General features: G+C 42.5%; 1 protein-coding gene across 12 annotated transcripts in view; it reads left to right on the forward strand.

The window, feature by feature from the left end:
* VEPH1 (ventricular zone expressed PH domain containing 1) overlaps positions 1–18778 on the forward strand; it is a 152378-nt gene that overhangs the window by 56635 nt on the left and 76965 nt on the right. For all 12 annotated transcript variants that reach the window (XM_081190153.1, XM_081190147.1, XM_081190149.1 and 9 more), the window contains 2 exons: positions 1949–2115; positions 6714–6923. In XM_081190153.1, the coding sequence (XP_081046279.1) occupies positions 1949–2115; positions 6714–6923 (377 nt within the window). The remainder of the gene's footprint in view (positions 1–1948; positions 2116–6713; positions 6924–18778) is intronic.

The following is an 18778-nucleotide window of genomic DNA, read 5'->3' on the forward strand; positions in this document are numbered from 1 at the left end:
TCCAGAAGAAACAGCTGATGGAGAAGACATGCTATCAGCATTTGACATTAACATCTAAGCAATGCAAAACGTTGAAAAGGCACTTTAGGCATCTCTTGCAATAGCACCTTAGTTGAAAAGGTTTTCAACTAATAGCATTAGGACTGAGGCAAGCACAAACATTTCATTGAAGGAGGGATAGTCAGGATCTGATTCCATATCAGTTCTTTAGGCGTTTCCAAAAAACATTTGAAGATTTTCCATTTAAATTATGTACATTTTACATGTGTACTTTCCCTGAAATAGAAATTTATGTATTCTTCTCACTGCATTTCCCCCTCAAATACACATTTTCCCCTTAAAACATACATTTTGGATGGCAGATAAAGCTGGTCGAATATGCTGAAATGGCTAAATTGACACACAGAATTCGCAATCAGGAGGAGACAAAGTACCAAAAAGAATGGAGTAAATTTATGGTTTATATAAGTGAGAACTGTACAAATAGGAAAACATTGGCAGGATTGAAGTAAATCTTATGTCATGGTGTAATTTTTAATTAAAGAAACTGTGAATTATAGATTGGAATAGGAAAACTTGTGGAAGGGAAGGATGGAAGTCAACGGCTCTATGGAGCATAACGTAGGATATATGTAATAAGACATGATGTTTTTGTTGGTTGGTGTTGGTGTTCTTAAATCTCAGTAAAATCATTTAAAAAAAAACAACAACACACATTTTGGTGTGTTGTTTTTTTGAACCAAAACTGCTTTACAAACTTTGGGAAAGTGTGCAGTCCAACCAATAGTTGCATTTCAATACGCATGTAAGTTTGGGAGCAGTGAATTGTTTTAAAATGCAAACCAAATAAATTTCTCCTTCATCCATAAAGCTAACTCTGATTTGGTCCTGACTTACAGTATAGACTTTTAGGACAGTTGTGATTTAATTGTTGGAGATGTCGAACTATACATATGGCATTCCAGATGCAGGTAATTACAGGGTGAAGGAATGTCCTAACAGCTGATGTTTCTACTAAACAGCCTGAAACTCTGCTATCATGCAACTGATGAGTGACCTGGTTGTCTTCCACGTTAAGAGAGTGAGCAAATTTAAATGGAAAAAAGCATAGGAGATCGGCATACACATTTTTTTGCTGGAAAGTGAATCCATAGGGGCTTTCAGTATGTTTAGAAGATTTAGAGAGTGAAACCATGTAATATAGTGATAGGCAGATGTTTCCCATATGCTGTCAGCATGGAACTTCAATCACTCCAGGCCCAGCTTGTACAATGTTTCATGTTATAGATTTCTCTGTGAAGCCTGGCTTCAAATTAAATTGTGCACGCACATCTTCAAACACACTCTTCAAAACTGTGTGTGAGAATATTTTTTTTTTGTCCTGGTTGTTCTCTTTCATTTTCCATGCTTGAGCAACTCCCTAGTCCCCAGAAATTGCATCCTAACTGGTTGTATTTCAGTTTACCTTTTTGCTAATTTTATACTTTTAAAAACCAAATATTGTTTCCAGACCTCCTTTTAATTTGGATTTCTTTAAAAAAAGAATCCAACAAATGGGGAGGGGGTAGCTAAAATGCATTGCCTTGTCTTCCTTTTCATGCTTGTTTAGCAGTAACCTTTGCAGTGGTTTAGTGCTCAATTAAATATCGATATATTTTTTCAAAAATTTAAGCAGCTTGCTTTTATGCACAAGGCCATGTTGCCTCGCTTAGCCGCATTCCACATTAGATAATGTTTTGATTTCTTGATGCAATATGTATTTTCCTTTTGTTGTGCCATATGTTTCGACACAAACACCAGTTTTCACAAATCTCCTCCCCAGAAATCATGGGTAATAAAATGCCAATTCCATTATTACTTTATCTCTTCGCTTTGAGAGATGCTATGAAGGGAGAGACTTGCTGGCAAGAAAGACCAGTACATTCTTTCATTCTCGTTTTCTCGACAGGGAATGCAATGTTGCTACGCGTATTACCCTGCTTGTATGAAAAGCAATCACAGCCCATTAACAGCCACCTGAAGGATCTGGTATCGCTGATGTCTCATCTGGAGCAGCCTGAACAGCAGCACCTTTTACGGCTTTTGCTTATAGTGGCAAAGAAAAAACAACCAGAGGTAATACTTATTAATTCATATTTTTCCACCTTAGTGTAGGTGGCTGTTCATTCAAGGGAGTCTGTAATTTAAATACCTTTTCAGCACAATCAAGTTTCCCATGTTATTAGGCCCTCCTCCAGAGAAGCAGACACAAAGATTCTGTTTGCCCGTTCAATGTATTTGTTAAGTTGTGGGAGAACATATCAGACGGCACAGCAATTCTTCAAACAGCTCTTGTTTATTCACAGGCCAGGCCTGGCCAGAACAGAACTGAACTGAACTGAACTGAAAGGTTCAGCCAGCCTGCTTATATAGAGCTCCACTAGAACACAACAGTAACCATTTTCTGTAACTATCCAATCACTGAATGTCACTTTCGATCCCTTATTTGCATATGTGGACCTGAACTATCTACAGTATCCCCCTGCTGGCCCAGGGTGAGAACTTCAGTACATAACAGTATTTCCTTTCGAGTAGTGCCCCTTGAACCCTAAACTTTCATTTAGACCTTGCTGAGTTCGCGAACAGTTTAGAGATTAGGCGCAAAGAGGAGGAAGCAGGAAAATGCACTCTCTCTGGCAGAATTGCAGCTCGCTGCACACACCCTGTGACTATGTCCTCACACTGAGAGTGCTGAAATTTTGCACACTGACGTAAACCCTCCCTCTCTCCAGGACATCACTCCGGTGTGATAAATACTAGGTGATGCTGCGTTTACTCAGCCTGTTCGCTGCTTGTAATTATCTGTCCAGCTGTAACACTTATTTTGTGCACCTGAGACTATGCACACAAACGTAAACAGATGGCCTTAAAATGGAGTTTGTGAACTTACAGCCCTGCAGATGTTGCTGGACTACAGTTCCAGCCATCCGTGAGCATTGAGCATGCTGGCTAGGGCTGGTGGGAGTCGGGATCCCACAACATCTGGAGCACCATAGGTTTCCCAGCCCTGACTTAAAGGTAAAGGACCCCTGACCATTAGGTCCAGTCGTGGCCGATTATGGGGTTGCAGCGCTCATCTCGCTTTATTGGCTGAGGGAGCTGGCGTACAGCTTCCGGGTCATGTGGCCAGCATGACTAAGCCGCTTCTGGCGAACCAGAGCAGCGCACGGAAACACCGTTTACCTTCCTGCTGGAGCGGTACCTATTTATCGACTTGCACTTTGATGTGCTTTCGAACTGCTAGGTTGGCAGGAGCAGGGACCGAGCAATGGGAGCTCACCCCGTCTCAGGGATTTGAACCGCCGACCTTCTGATTAGCAAGTCCTAGGCTCTGTGGTTTAACCCACAGCACCACCCACGTCCCAGCCCTGACTTAGAAGGGTATAAATCATGGGTAGGCAAACTAAGGCCCGGGGGCCGGATCCAGCCCAATCACCTTATAAATCCGGCCCACGGGCAGTCTGGGAATCAGCGTGTTTTTACATGAATAGAATGTGTGCTTTTATTTAAAATGCATCTCTGGGTTATTTGTGGAGAATAGGAATTCGTTCATATTCCACCACCCCCACCACCCCCAATATAATCTGGTCCCCCACAAGGTCTGAGGGACAGTTGACCGGCCCCGTGCTGAAAAGGTTTGTTAACCCCTGGTATAAATGGATCCTTGCCCTGGTGGTAGAGTTGGCCATAAAGCCGTTTCTCGCTTTGAAGCCGCATAAGCCCTTGAAAAATTGAAGCAGTAAAAGCTCTTTTTTGCTTTATTAATCTGAGGAAGGGGTGTGTGTGTGTGTGTGTGTGTGTGTGTGTGTGTGTAACATATGTATTTATGCAGAAGTATAACTAAATTTAGATGCATTTGCATAACCTCAAACAACTACATATATTTACATATGTTTATGACAATACTAATTGCATCTTTATAATGCCCATCTGCAGCATCCTGCACTGAGTCAGAGGTAGGCAGTATAATTCTACAAAAATAAAGGCTTTCCATTCATTTAGTTCTTGCAAGTCGACGAATTGCAGTAAGTATGAATTTGCAGAAGAGAGTTGGGTTCAATAAATTCTACCAAATAAACTGTCACTGGTTTCCAAAATGTTATTGGCCTGATGAGTGACATTATCAAAATCAGTGTTAATGGAGAATTGATCCAATTACGGTAGGTCCTTCAGTGGATCAGAAGAGATTTAATGGGATGTGCGCAGAAGTATCAGAATGATCAAGATTGACTTTGTTGCCTTCCAATTTGAGGAGAAAAGGGGCATAAGGGAGTAAGCATGCCTGTCATAATCAAGCCATCTTCTGATTAAAGCTTCTTAATATTTTATGAATTCCTTACTCAGTTATTGTAGTTCAATCTAAAGGTGTTTTTAAAAGGCTTCAGTAGTTTTTAGAATGAGATTACAGTGAAAATTTGCCCGAAATTGAAGAAGCAAAAAACACAAACAACAGAAACATTGAATGTTTCAGATATGGTTCACAAGGATGTTTATGAGATATAGGCATTATAACAAGCTTCAAGGATACCTAGTTTGCAGAGTATAAATTTCAGCGGTCTTTGTAAAAATAAGAAAAACTGCAACAGCCAGGAATTTAATATCCACCTTTCAGTACGTACAAGGGAACCTTCTCAAAATATATAGTTGCAGAGGAAATATAACTCCTCCTATAAAAGAGACTTTTCAGCCTGATGAGGCCCATTTTAGCCTTTATTTGGAGCCTAGGTCATGTGACACCTTTTCAACATAATCTCCATTCTCTTGTTAATGTCTGTTTGCGACACCACAGGGACTCTTTGGGATCTGCTCTGTAAAAATGTCATCTGACATTTCAAAAAAACAAAACAAAAATCCACCATCAAGCAATTTAAAATTTGAAGCAGCTGTATGGTATAGCATATAAGGAGCTGGACTTAGACAAGGGAGATCTAGATTCATTCAGAAGCTAATTGGAACTTTAGGCACCTTACCATATTTTAGCCTAGCCTACTTCTCAGGGCTGTTGTGAGGATGGAATCGAACAGATACCACTAATGTTTCAGGATATAGCAGCAAAGGTCTTTTTAAAAAAAAGGAAGATGTTCGGACCTTTGATTTTGCAGAAGTCTTACATACAAAACCATGTTATTACATTGCCAGAATTGTGGGATGTGAAACACAAGAGCAGTCTAGTACAACATTCCTAGAGTGAACATGTTTACACATGGGGAGGAATGTTTGTCCTGCCAGCAGGTAAACTTCCTGTTTCCTTCTGGGCTGGGACAGACTTCCTCTGCATGTGACTAGAGGTGGGTGTGGCCTCACCTGTGCAGGTAACGACAAAAGCACAGGGCAGGGCAGCCATCTCTCTCTCTTTGACTACATGCATCGAAGAAGCAACATCTGCTTAGCCACAGACACTCTCTTGGCTTCACAAGAGAGAACAGAGGGACTGTCTCCTTATGAGATAGTTTCCAGGTATATGTTACCTATCTAAGCTAAGTCTGCCTTCTGGGATCTGATTGTGAACAGAATCTGAGTAAACTCTTTTTATACTTTTATAGAAGACTGTGTCGTGTCTTATCTTTTATGAGGGAATAAGAGAAAAATACCAGAACAATTATTATAGAGGCTTTAGTGAGCCTGAGCGAACGCATCCGCTGTGAATTTAAAAAGGGGAATGTTACTCTGCTAAATTGGGAGCTTGTTGACACAAGTTGGAAAGGCTATAATCAAACAATATATCCTCTCCTGCATCCCTGAACATTCCCACAAGAATCGTTCCATCAAGGCATTCCAAGTTTCCATACTTTGATTACATTTCTTGGGCCATCAGATGAACAGTGCTGCCCTTTTATTGCAAATATAGCCTGGTTTGCACTATCATTCTTGGCTTTAAATAATACGGTTTATTAAGACAGGAGCAAGTATCCGGACTGGGCACTCTCCTCCTCCCTCCATCATACTTCTTTTCCTGATTGGTTAACGAGCAGTCCAGAGCAATACATAACAGAGACCTCTATCTTATTCCAAGCCAGGTTCTTTGTGTTGATCCCAGAGTACAACAGGAGGAAGGGAGAAGGCAGGGAAGCTTGACTGGTGCTGATGCTTGTTCCCAGCTTCATATGCCATGATTTATGAAGCCTCAAATGATTGTCCAAGCCAGGCCAATGTGTCCTGTTTTTACAGTGGTATGATGCTTATTTCTCATATTGCCAAGGTTCTTAGTCCTTGCCCTTGTGAATCTATGTCCTTTCATTGCGGCGTATGGACTGACACTGATTTAAGCCAGCTCAGAGTCTGGCTCCTTAATTTCATTCTTTGCTCTAGACACCAGACCTAGGTTGTTAAGGATTCCTTGGGGACCATGGGATTTTCTGTTATTCCTTCATTTACTGTGTCATCGGATAATTCCAACTTCTTTTAAATCAATAAAACTTCATACTAGTCCAAGGGGAGAAACTTGAGAATTTTCTATGTTTTTCTTCTTCTTCTTTTAAACACACCAAAGGATTTCCTTAATTATGAAATGCTACATCTATGAATGTATAACCTCAGGCAGCAGCCTACTCCATATGCCTTGTGCTGAGCTGAACTTGCAATGACTTCTTGGATAATTCTATATAAGGAGAATAATACGCAGAACATTTTTGAAAAATTAACATTTCTATTTCCTTCTGCCTCTTTCTTTTTAGGTGCTCAAAGAATGTATCCCTGCTCTCACTGGTCACCTAAGAGATCCCCATCACAATGACCTCATCCTAAATATACTGATAGAAATATCGGACTATGAACCAGAAGTATTGACCAATTTGCTTCCAATACTGAAGGAGATTGGGGAGAGTTTCCCAAGTCTGATTGGACAAACTGCCAAGATCTATGGAGCGGTTGGACATGTTGATGAGGTATGGAAACCGTTATGTGCCAGGAATAAATTTTCATAAACTTATTACCTATAGCGTTACTGGCCAGCAGTCAGAACTTACGGGTAAATATGTTGCCAGCTACCAGGAGAATATGGGAACTGAGAGCAAAGGCAAACTGAATGGTGTCTACTTTGAACATATTTTAAGGAATAGTCCTCTGGCCTTCATAATGATGGGCTGGGGGATAGTTTGAAGGGATCTACTTAATAAAGCCTCTCTGAAGGAACACAGTGGACCAAAAACCCTAGTGGGATACATTTTCATGAGTTTCTCCTGAGGCAGAATTCTGGGGTCATGGGCTGTTTCTGTCCAGTAACTATTTTGGGGTGGAGTTCAGTCACATACCAGCGAATTCAGGTTGCACAGTGAAAGTTGATTGGAAGCCATAGCTGTCAACTTTCAGATTTGAAAATAAGGGATCAGCAGCCTCGAAAATAAGCGATCAGCACTCTCACCTGTCCCGGGGACAGTCTACGGGATATCTAACAATCCGGGATAGCAGTGGGAAGCAGCAGGAAACGGCACTGGAATAGGGGAATTTCCCGCAAAAAAAGGGAAGGTTGACAGCTATGCTGGAGGCGTGGCTCTCTCCATTGCCTGACAAAGAGCTACTTCTCAGCAACATCGGAGGCTCCTTGTATTCTTCTGCCCCCTCCCCCCTTTCGATGGCCGTCTCCTGACGGTATGTTTCCATTCCACATCAGTATATGAGAAGTTCACTGTTGTTGTGGATAAGAAATCATATTATGAGCCCCCCCCCCACTTACAGTCTGTCTCAGAGCAGATTACATTAGTTTACCTTCTGCCCTCTGACAGCAAAATGCTGTGTTGCACATTCATGTGTTGTTCTCTCGAGCATTCTAATCAAGGCACTTCAGGAAGCAGTTCTGACCCAGAGCCGACCTGCACCAAGGGAAGTGTAGAATGCTTATTGCCATACCGTGCTTTTCCTTGCACGGGTCATGTCTGAGCCACAAACAATGTTTTATGTAACACACTCAGGGGATCTATATGGTGAATGTGTGCATCTCTCCTCTAACCACACGTCGCATCTGACTGTATAAAAATACCTTCCATTCCTACAATTTAGCTGTTAGACCATTTAATCTGCTCCAGCACTACTCTGTCTTCCACTTAAGACAGCTGACTGTTGCAAGCATGCTCTCTGGATATTCAAAATAAAATCCCTCTGTTGATACTGTATACAGTGGTGCCTCGCAAGACGAAAATAATACGTTCCGTGAGTCTCTTCGTCTAGCGGTTTTTTCGTTTTGCGAAGCAACCCTATTAGCGGCTTAGCGGATTAGCGCTATTAGCGGTTTAGCGGATTAGCAGCTATTAAAGGCTTAGCGGCTTAGAAAAAGGGGGGGCGAAAAAAAATCGGAACACTCGCAAGACGTTTTCGTCTTGCGAAGCAAGCTGATAGGGAAATTCGTCTTGCGAAGCAGCTCAAAAACGGAAAACCCTTTCGTCTAGCGGGTTTTCCGTCTTGCGAGGCATTCATCTTGCGGGGCACCACTATAGTGTTTGATAGCTGAAGGCACTTTTCCAGTGGACTTGTGTGACAGATAACAACTCTAAGCCCACTTGTATTTTTGGGTTATATCCTGCCTATCTATGTAGGGACTATAGGAAACAATTGTGCAGGTGCAAGCGCAAGTTGGGTCTTGCGAAAGACATCCACAAGGGTCTTGGCTCAGGTTCTGCAGGCTTCTGACCAGGCTCAGCATCAGCCAGAAACACGACCCAACCTCTCAGGCAGTGCTAGTTCAGTCCCAGACTCAGAAGAATCCACAAAGGTGTATTTCATAGAATCATAGAATCATAGAGTTGGAAGAGACCACAAGGGCCATCGAGTCCAACCCCCTGCCAAGCAGGAAACACCATCAGAGCACTCCTGACATATGGTTGTCAAGCCTCTGCTTAAAGACCTCCAAAGTAGGAGACTCCACCACACTCCTTGGCAGCAAATTCCACTGTCGAACAGCTCTTACTGTCAGGAAGTTCTTCCTAATGTTTAGGTGGAATTTTCTTTCTTGTAGTTTGGATCCATTGCTCCGTGTCCGCTTCTCTGGAGCAGCAGAAAACAACCTTTCTCCCTCCTCTATGTGACATCCTTTTATATATTTGAACATGGCTATCATATCACCCCTTAACCTCCTCTTCTCCAGGCTAAACATGCCCAGCTCCCTTAGCCGTTCCTCATAAGGCATCGTTTCCAGGCCTTTGACCATTTTGGTTGCCCTCCTCTGGACACGTTCCAGTTTGTCAGTGTCCTTCTTGAATTGTGGTGCCCAGAATATACCAGAAATTGTGGTATTTCTGGTATATCAATTAATATAAAAGGCTGCTGAATATCAATATTATTGGGCTTGGGGGGGGAATACTTCCAGTACAAGTAACTGCTGTTTAAATGCTTAAGGAACTAGTACTATTCACATACAGCAAAATAAGACATGTGGGTAGTCTGGCTAGGAAAAGTAAAGGAAAAGGAAAATGTGGTATAGTATATTAATTTCTGAATAAACTGCATTGTATGTTAGAGGTACACTCTAAGCCTGAGCCCTTGAGAAGGGAAAGAATGAACTGCATGTTAAATACTTTGTAGTATTTATACAATAAATCTTCACTGTACTTAAGAAGGAAGAACTGGCCTTTGGTGAGTTATGCAGGGTCTTGTGGGTAAGTGGAAGTTTTAAACAAATAATATTCTGGTATTAACTTTCTGAAATTATGAAAGGTTTCTCATGACATGTGGTCTTATTTGCTCTGAAGATGTTACACCTATCACATAGACGTTATGATACACCATGCTTTTAATGAGATTTTTTTGAATGATTCCTGTGGCCAGGTATATTACAGTGCAGTGCAGTTCTAACAATGTCCACTCAGGAGTAAGTCCAGCCGAATTCAATGGGACGTACTCCCAGGTAAGCGTGGCTCCGCTTGCAGCCTTAGCGCACAGTGTGCCTCACAGCAGTTAAAGAGTCGGTTGAGCTGAAAGCTGCATACTGTGGCATTACAATAGCCTTGGATAAACGACTGATTTGTAGCTCTGTGACTACGCTTGATTATAGCCAGAAAATGACTGGAATGTAGTAAAGATAAACATTTTAAGAAACATAAAAACAGTGCCTACGTTACAGCAACCAGAATAGTTTATTCTGTGTTCTGAACTTTCCAGATCTTCTTAGCATTAGTTTCACTGATTTCTTACCTATCCACCCGGCCCCAAATCTAGAAATGATGGCAACTCACAAAAGAAACTGGCTTTGTCTGTAACATCATGAAACAAACTTTTTCCCAATTTTGCTGATGTCCCTTGCCAGCTACCATAAATTAATAGGTTTGAGTTCTTCCCCCACCCCCGCAACACAACAGTTTTTCTTGTTTTATGGATGAAACTAAAGGCAGTGTTTTCTTTTAGCTCTGAGATTGTACTTACACCCGAAACCACTGGAATAAACAATCTTCCCATGAGATCTGTATGCCTGGTGCGTACATCTGTGTGTACCAGAATGGGATGAGTGAGTTTTGAGAACCACAGGACATATTAAGTATTTTGGTAGGAAGCTATAAAGTACATTCAAATTTCTAGAAATATAATAATAATAATAATAATAATAATAATAATAATAATAATAATTTATTATTTGTACCTGCCCATCTGGCTGGGTTTCCCCAGCCACTCTGGGCGGCTTCCATAGAAACCAAAAATACAGTAAAATGTCACAGATTAAAAACTTCCCTGAACAGGGCTGCCTTAAGATGTCGTCTAAATGTCAGGTAGTTATTTATCGCTTTGACATCTGATGGGAGGGCGTTCCACAGGGCGGGCGCCACTACCGAAAAGGCCCTCTGCCTGGTTCCCTGTAGCTTAGCTTCTCGCAATGAGGGAACCGCCAGAAGGCCCTCGGCGCTGGACCTCAGCGTCCGGGCAGAACAATGGGGGTGGAGACGCTCCTTCAGGTATACTGGGCCGAGGCCGTTTAGGGCTTTAAAGGTCAACACCAGCACTTTGAATTGTGCTCGGAAACGTACTGGGAGCCAATGTAGGTCTTTCAAGACCGGTGTTATGTGGTCTCGGCGGCCGCCCCCAGTCACCAGTCTAGCTGCCGCATTCTGGATTAGTTGTAGTTTCCGAGTCACCTTCAAAGGTAGCCCCACGTAGAGCGCATTGCAGTAGTCCAAGCGGGAGATAACTAGAGCATGCACCACTCTGGCAAGACAGTCCACTGGCAGGTAGGGTCTCAGCCTGAGTACCAGGTGGAGTTGGTAGACAGCTGCCCTGGATACAGAATTGACCTGTGCCTCCATGGACAGCTGTGAGTCCAAAATGACTCCCAGTCTACGCACCTGGTCCTTCAGGGGCACAGTTACCCTATTCAGGACCAGGGAGTCCTCCACACCAGCCCGCCCCCTGTCCCCCCAAAACAGTACTTCTGTCTTGTCAGGATTCAACTTCAATCCATTAGCCGCCATCCATCCTCTAACAGCCTCCAGGCACTCACACAGGACCTTCACCGCCTTCACTGGTTCTGATTTGAAAGAGAGGTAGAGCTGGGTATCATCTGCATATTGATGGACACCCAGTCCAAACCCCCTGATGATCTCTCCCAGCGGCTTCATATAGATGTTAAATAGCATGGGGGAGAGGACGGAACCCTGAGGCACCCCACAAGTGAGGGCCCAGGGGTCTGAACACTCATCCCCCCCCACCACTTTCTGAACACGGCCCAGGAGGAAGGAGCGAAACCACTGTATAACAGTGCCCCCAGCTCCCAACCCCTCTAGACGGTCCAGAAGGATGTTATGGTCGATTGTATCAAAGGCCGCTGAGAGATCCAGCAGAACCAGGAAACAACTCTCACCTTTGTCCTTAGCTCGCTGGAGATCATCAAGCAGCGCGACCAAGGCAGTTTCAGTCCCATGCTGAGGCCTGAATCCCGATTGGAAGGGATCCAAATGGTCCGCTTCTTCCAGGCATGCCTGGAGTTGTTCAGCAACCACGCGCTCAATCACCTTGCCCAAGAATGGAAGATTTGAGACTGGGCGATAGTTGGCCATACTGGCCGGGTCTAAAGATGGTTTTTTAAGAAGCGGTTTAATGACCGCCTCTTTCAGCGGATCTGGGAATGTTCCCTCACAGAGGGAAGCATTCACCACCCCGCAGAGCCCTTCGCCCAGCCCTTCCCGGCTTGCTTTTATTAGCCAGGATGGGCAAGGATCAAGGAGACAGGTGGTTGGTTTCACACGTCCAAGCAGCCTGTCCACATCCTCGGGGGTAACGGATTGAAATTGATTCTATGCAACTTGACCAGACAGAGCTCTGTCACTCTCCCGCCCTGGCCCTGCTCCCACGGTGGTGTCTAGCTCCTTCCGAATATGAGTGATTTTATCTGCAAAAAACTTAGCAAAATCATTGCAGGAGATCTTGGGGTCTTTACAAGGCCCTGGTGGTAAAGGTGGTTCCGTTAAATTGCGAACCACCTGAAATATATGAAAATCCAATCATTTCTTCTAGTAGTAAAGTGGGTGTGGCCCTGTACCAGGCAGGAAAAAGGGTTGTAAATTAAACAATAGCCCTGCACATGACTACTGCCCTTTAAGTTGCACAAAATGTAGAGAGAAGTTGCACATCATATGAGGGAGGGAAGGGAGGAAAATTGAGGGGTGGAAACTAACTTGCTTGATCCCCTAATAGTGATGAATATTGTTCAACACACACACACTTCAGGATGCTATAAGCATTTAAGTGCTCTGGCCCCTTTGATGCTCAAAAAGTCATTGGAGGGGAGATTAATTAGTTGTAGAGGGAAAGAATGTATTCCCATCCTAATTACCATGATAGTTCTAAAAGACTGCTTAAATTTTAATACAGTGGTACCTCGTGTTATGGACGGGATCCGTTCCGGAGACCCGTCCGTAATGTGAACTGCCCACAACTCGAAGCGCTGCATCTGTGCAGGCGCACAACGTGATTTAGCGCTTCTGCGCATGCGTGAGCGGCGAAACCCGGAAGTAACCCATTTCAGTACTTCCAGGTTGCCGTGGGACGTAACGTGAAAAGACGCAACATGAAGTGGATGCAACACGAGGTATGACTGTAAGAGCAGAGCCCCTAACAGCTGCCACGGAGGGATTGAAATGGGCCTGGGAGATGTCCAACATCAGGTATAGCCAGCTATTGTGCTAGGCTGTTGACCACCAGCTTTCCCTGAACCTCAACAGTGAGACTACAGATTTCCCAATTGCTTACCCCCTACCTCCCATGATGATTACCTGGGCCCATAACTTATACATTGGTAAGGCAAACCACAGTCTAAGGAAAACTGCATGTTGGAAGGCTCAGGACAGATTTTTAAAGAAAAATTTTCATGCAGCACATAGCTATGGAACTCACTTCCCACAGGAGGCAGAGATGGCTGCCAACATTGATGGCTTTAAAAGAGGATTAGACAAATTCCTGGAGGAGAAGGCTATCAACAGCTACAAGCCATGATGTCTGCAGTTTTCCAGAAAAAGAGGTGCCGGAACTCACCATGAATGCCTTTCTTGTTCTCTTACAATGGCAATGGCTGAGAGGTGCTGGAACTGAGTTCTGGGTAAAAAAAAGCCCTGGTAATAATAATAATAATAATAATAATAATAATAATAATAATAATAATATAGCATGAAACAAATGTGCAGCTTCATGAAAAATTTGCAAGGTTTTTTGTTTTTTATGAAGCACCTCAAACTTCAAGAGGCACTGCTTTTAAGAATGGTAGTGGAGAGCCCATAATTTATTTTTAAAATATTTCCTATGAAATTAACTGCAAAAAGATTGTGACTAGAATTCTCTACTTCTTTCTCTACTGACTCTTCTCTTCTTATTTTATGATCTGATACCTTTGAAACATGACCTTTTATTATTATTATTGCGATTTTGACCTAGAAGTATTGTGGGACAATATTGTTTCTCTTTTTACCTATCTTGCTTCACCCCATAATATTTCCTGGGTATCCTGTAGAATGGACTGTGATACTTTGTTCTGCAGATTGTCATGGGGTGGCTTGCTGACAGCACCTTCAAGTAATAAATCTTACTTTATGAGAATGTAGCCATTGGCAAGACTAGAAGACAGATTGTAAGCTCCCTGATAAATGACCTGCCTTCAGACTTGAAGGCCCACTTCTGATGGCTGAACCAAGGGAGACCCTCGAGTAATTCAGTGTCACTTTATCAAGTTATTGCACGTTGTATTAAGCATTGTCTCTGGTACGGCAAGAAATAACCAGTGTAATAGGAGCACATAAAAAATAAGAAACTTAATGAAGAAAATGTGTCCTTGTGACACAGCTTTTGATGGAGGCGTCTTTCTATGAGTTTGCCATTTAAACTGTGAGGCCATGATCCAACACGGAGTTAAGTGTGCCTAGGGACATAGAAATCAATGGGCTTAAGCGTCCTTAGCTCCATGTTTGATTGTGCCTGGAGACTTTCACAATTCACTTTCCTGCAAGGGCTGGAATGTGATTCTATTTTCCTAGTTTTGTCTCTACTCCAGTTTAATTGGGGGAATGCTAGGAATGTGGTTTTCTCTGTATCGCTGAAAACCTACAGGGCCCCTGGTATTATAACAATGGCCATTTCTCATCTAATCTTGTTTAAAGAAAAAGAAAATTTATCCTATAATATGTTGGGTGTGTGTGGCTGATTTCCTTCCCTTCCCACCCCCAGCACGTGAACTGTTTTAGAAGCTCCAACAATTCCATGTCTTCAGTATTTCTAAAAATGTTGCTTGGAACCAATTGCAGATTTCCAAGTGAAACCGAAATCCTATTTTAGTGTGCCAATTGAGTGTTAACTTTATATCTGCTTTCCTGTTTCCTTGAATATCCTGTGTGGTCTTCTCTTAAAGCATTTACTTGAGATAGCTATGTATCCTGTTTACATATCCCATTTAAATTTCCTTTATAAACTACTGTAATTTATCATTTGTTTTTAACTTTTGCCCTGGCTAATTAATATTCTAATTAGTATTCTTAAGGAGAGGGTATCAGTACAGCCCATCGCAGTATGAGACAAAAAGGGTGAGTTTGGAAGTCTATTACACTTTGTCTCAGACATATTGGGAGGCTATATAGGGCTAGCTAAGTGACTCTCTCTCTCTTTTTGTACACTTCAAAGGCTGTGTGGAATGTCGTCAGAAACAGCTTGGATGACCTAGGCACTGGGCATACACAGCCTCAAAACTTTAAGTATTTGCTCTGGTGACTTTGCTTGTTTTGTCTGCAGCACATTGCTTCCTAAATTCATCTTCAGTGTTTTTGAACTACTTAACAGAAGTTGATGTTGTCTGCATACCTTAAGCTCCTGAAAAACTGGAAATGTGATAGCTATCAATATATGTTTGCATGTTTTTTTTCTATGTTATGACATTAGTTGCCTTTTTCTTGTTCTACAAAGAATGTACAGTGTTACCTTGGTTCTCAAACTTAATTTGTTCTGGAAGTCTGTTCCAAAGCCAAAGCGTTCCAAAACCAAGGTGTGCTTTTCCATAGAAAGTAATGCAAAACAGATTAATCCGTTCCAGATTTTTAAAAACAACCCCTAAAACAGCAATTTAACATGAATTTTACTATCTAATGAGACCATTGATCCATAAAATGAAAGCAATAATCAATGTACTGTACTATAAAATAAATAAGACAGTATTGTAGATGATAAAAATGAAAATTTAATTTTTTTCTTCCCTTCACTGATGATAGTCATTGTTTGGATGGGAGGCTTTTATCCACTTCCGCAGTCACACAATCAATCAATGAGTAGCAGAACTGGGTTAAACACAGTCACAAAAATTAACCAAAAAAGCCACAAAAACGCAAAATAAATAGCAAAAATAAAAGCACCAAACTTAATCAGTTCCAGAAGTTTATTTGACTTCCAAAATGTTTGAAAACCAAGGCGCAGCTTCTGATTGATGAAGACCCCGGAAACAATAGCCGACATCAGCATCAGACGTTTGGCTTCCAAATATCATTCAAAAACCGGAATACTTACTTCCGGGTTTTCGGAGTTTGAGAACCAAAGTGTTTGAGAACCAAGACATTTGAGAACCAAGCTACCACTATATATCTACCCTCTAAAGCCGGAATAGAGGATCTATGGCTCTCCATATGTTGTTGGACTACAACTTGTATCTTCCCTGGAAAACGAGTTATTGATAGATATGTGTTGGCACTAATATTTAATATCTCCCAGATTTCCAAAGGCACCTGTTTGTAGAATGAAGGTTTGGTGGTGACATTGCAGTGCTTAGTTCACTAACAGATTGAAAGTCTGTATGGGTTTGAGCTTAGAAAAAAAATTCTTAAAAAGAGCTACTTAAAGGATTCATCCACACTTGCATTTTGCCCCATGCTTTTTAGGCACAGGTCCGTACTTTCCCGGTCCATGCCCAAGCATGGCTCCCCCTGCCCTGTTGCTTCCCTAGGAAAACCTGCTCTTTTATTCTGAGTTGAAACTAATGACAATTCGGGTTTTCAGTTCAAGCTCATCATCGGGGGGGGGGGGGACGGGGACACCTTCAGATTTCAGAAAGTTGCAAGCTGCTGTGCTGAAGTATAGAGTCCTAAATAAAATCAGAGGCCACACCCATAATTGTATTTCTGCAACTGAAAAGACTTACCCTGTTTAATTTGTGTCATCAGCCACAGAGCTGTTAAGACACAAGGCATATTTTGCTTGTTCCTGTACCAATACTTTCCACTGCAAGCTTCTCCAGTCAGAAGAGAGTGGATTTCTTTAGCAGGGAAGATACAGGAAATGCCTCACATTCCTTCCTTCTGATTGCTTTGCAACAGTGATTAAGTGACTATGTGACATTAGCAGCAGCAGTGCCTCCATATAAGCTAATAAGCCTTGGAGTGTTATCTCCATGTTCAGCTTTATAATTTTTTATATAACTTTGTGATTCAAGGACCCCCCCCCCCACTTGGGGATAAGAAAGACACAAGGACACAGTATATAAGGTTAATGGGCTAGAAAAGGCCACAACTTTATTGATTACAGCATGTGAGAGGTATTGGCTTAGGCACTGGATAAACAGCAGAGCTTGACTCCACCCCTTCAGGGCAGAGTGAGTCTAACAAGGGTTAACCACCAGTAGGGGGAGCCTGTTGATGCAAATACAACTGTAAGCTCTCCCCTGATGTCACCGGGGGTGGTGCCATGGCCCCCAGCCACCAGCAGGGCATTGGGCAGGATCCACAACCGCCGGATTCCTTTAACGGAATACCCATAAAGTGAAGGGGTAGGCGATGGCCACACCCTGCCCTTCATACACCAACAACATATTCCAATGCCTAACCGCCAATACCAAAAAGCAGAAAATTGGAGCCACCTTGGTTAATAATTCTCTTAATTCATGCCAAGGACACTCTGGATTGAAACCAATATATTGAGAGAGTGGCTCTTCCTAAGACAGTATTAATATGCTGCCCTTGGAAATCAAAACAATATTTATGAGCCATCTAATAAAATTATTCCTTGGCTAACAATATACACTACACTCTTCTTTATTCCACAATGGCTTCTGTTCATTGCAGGAAGTAGATGCAATAAGATGTAGGGTAATTTTTTTAATGCATTTGTTCCCACCTCTGATGAATAGTTAGTGGTTTTGTCTCATTGCTCATAGTCAGTTCTGTGTACAGAGTACAGAATCTATGTCCCAAGACATTGAGCTGCTTACATCATGCAGGATACTATTTCTCATCCAGTAAATACAGTACTTTGTTTGGTTACTGTCCCATCATGATTATTTCCCAGTCTTGAGTCCTAGCCAAGGACTGAGTCTGGCTCCCTCTAGATCTTAGGCAGGCCCTTTAACTGGGTACGTCTGACAGTCAGTGGGCTGATTGTCAGCATCCCTGGGCCATTCCCCTCCTTTTGCTTCCCTCCTGAGTAAGGAGAGAGAGTTGGGAGAGTGTGGAACAAAATCTTCAACACCTTAATAAGTTGTTTGTTGTTTTCTCTGGTGCTGCAGCCTCTTCTGATTGTAGGAAAGTGCTCATTAGTGGAGGGGAAGGCAGAGAACTTGCATCCTCCCTTGGGAGATAAGGTAGGAGGACAGGACACTGGAATACCAAACTGAAAGATGTACCCAGGAAGAGGAAAACACACCATGTGGTTCAGTCCCACTCTACTTCCAACAGCGTACATGCAAAGTCATTATATCCACAAAGCCAGTTAACATGGGGAAGTTGTGGGCAGGAACAGTAAGTGCATTTCAGCTCGCTCTCCTTGAGTTGATACTATGTGCAATTTGAATGGCTGGAAAAGACTCGTGCATCCTATAAGGCGATCTGAAATGTAAGCTGCAGATGTCGTTCAGTGGAAAGACTCCCATTTTATCCCTTCGGAGTTGCTGAGCTCTGCATTGCCTGTGCCTAGACCTTATACCTGCGGTGGGCAAAATGATATTTCCTCCTAATGTATCTGCTTAAATGTTTAGTCGCTGACATTACATTCTGAATTCTCTTAAGTAGTTTTGACATGCAGACTTAGTAAGGTGTTTGGTTACAGCCCGGCTGTGGCATTAGGAGTAACGCTTACTTGAAGGGATGGCACAGATGGGGCATTTTCATCACTAGGTCCAGTTTCAGTGACATCCGGAAGACCTTTCACGAGGTATTTTAAAATATTTATGGAACTGACAAGGGAAAAAACAGCAATGGGGAGCTTGCCAGCACAAGTTCAGTATCTATCATCCTCACACTTTGAAAAATAAAAAGTGTAATCACTTTATAACTGGACCCTAATGACTAACTGGTTAATATTTGAGTTA

This window comes from Podarcis bocagei, assembly GCF_964188305.1.
Source record: "Podarcis bocagei genome assembly, chromosome: 4".
NCBI classification, from domain to species: Eukaryota; Metazoa; Chordata; class Lepidosauria; order Squamata; family Lacertidae; genus Podarcis; species Podarcis bocagei.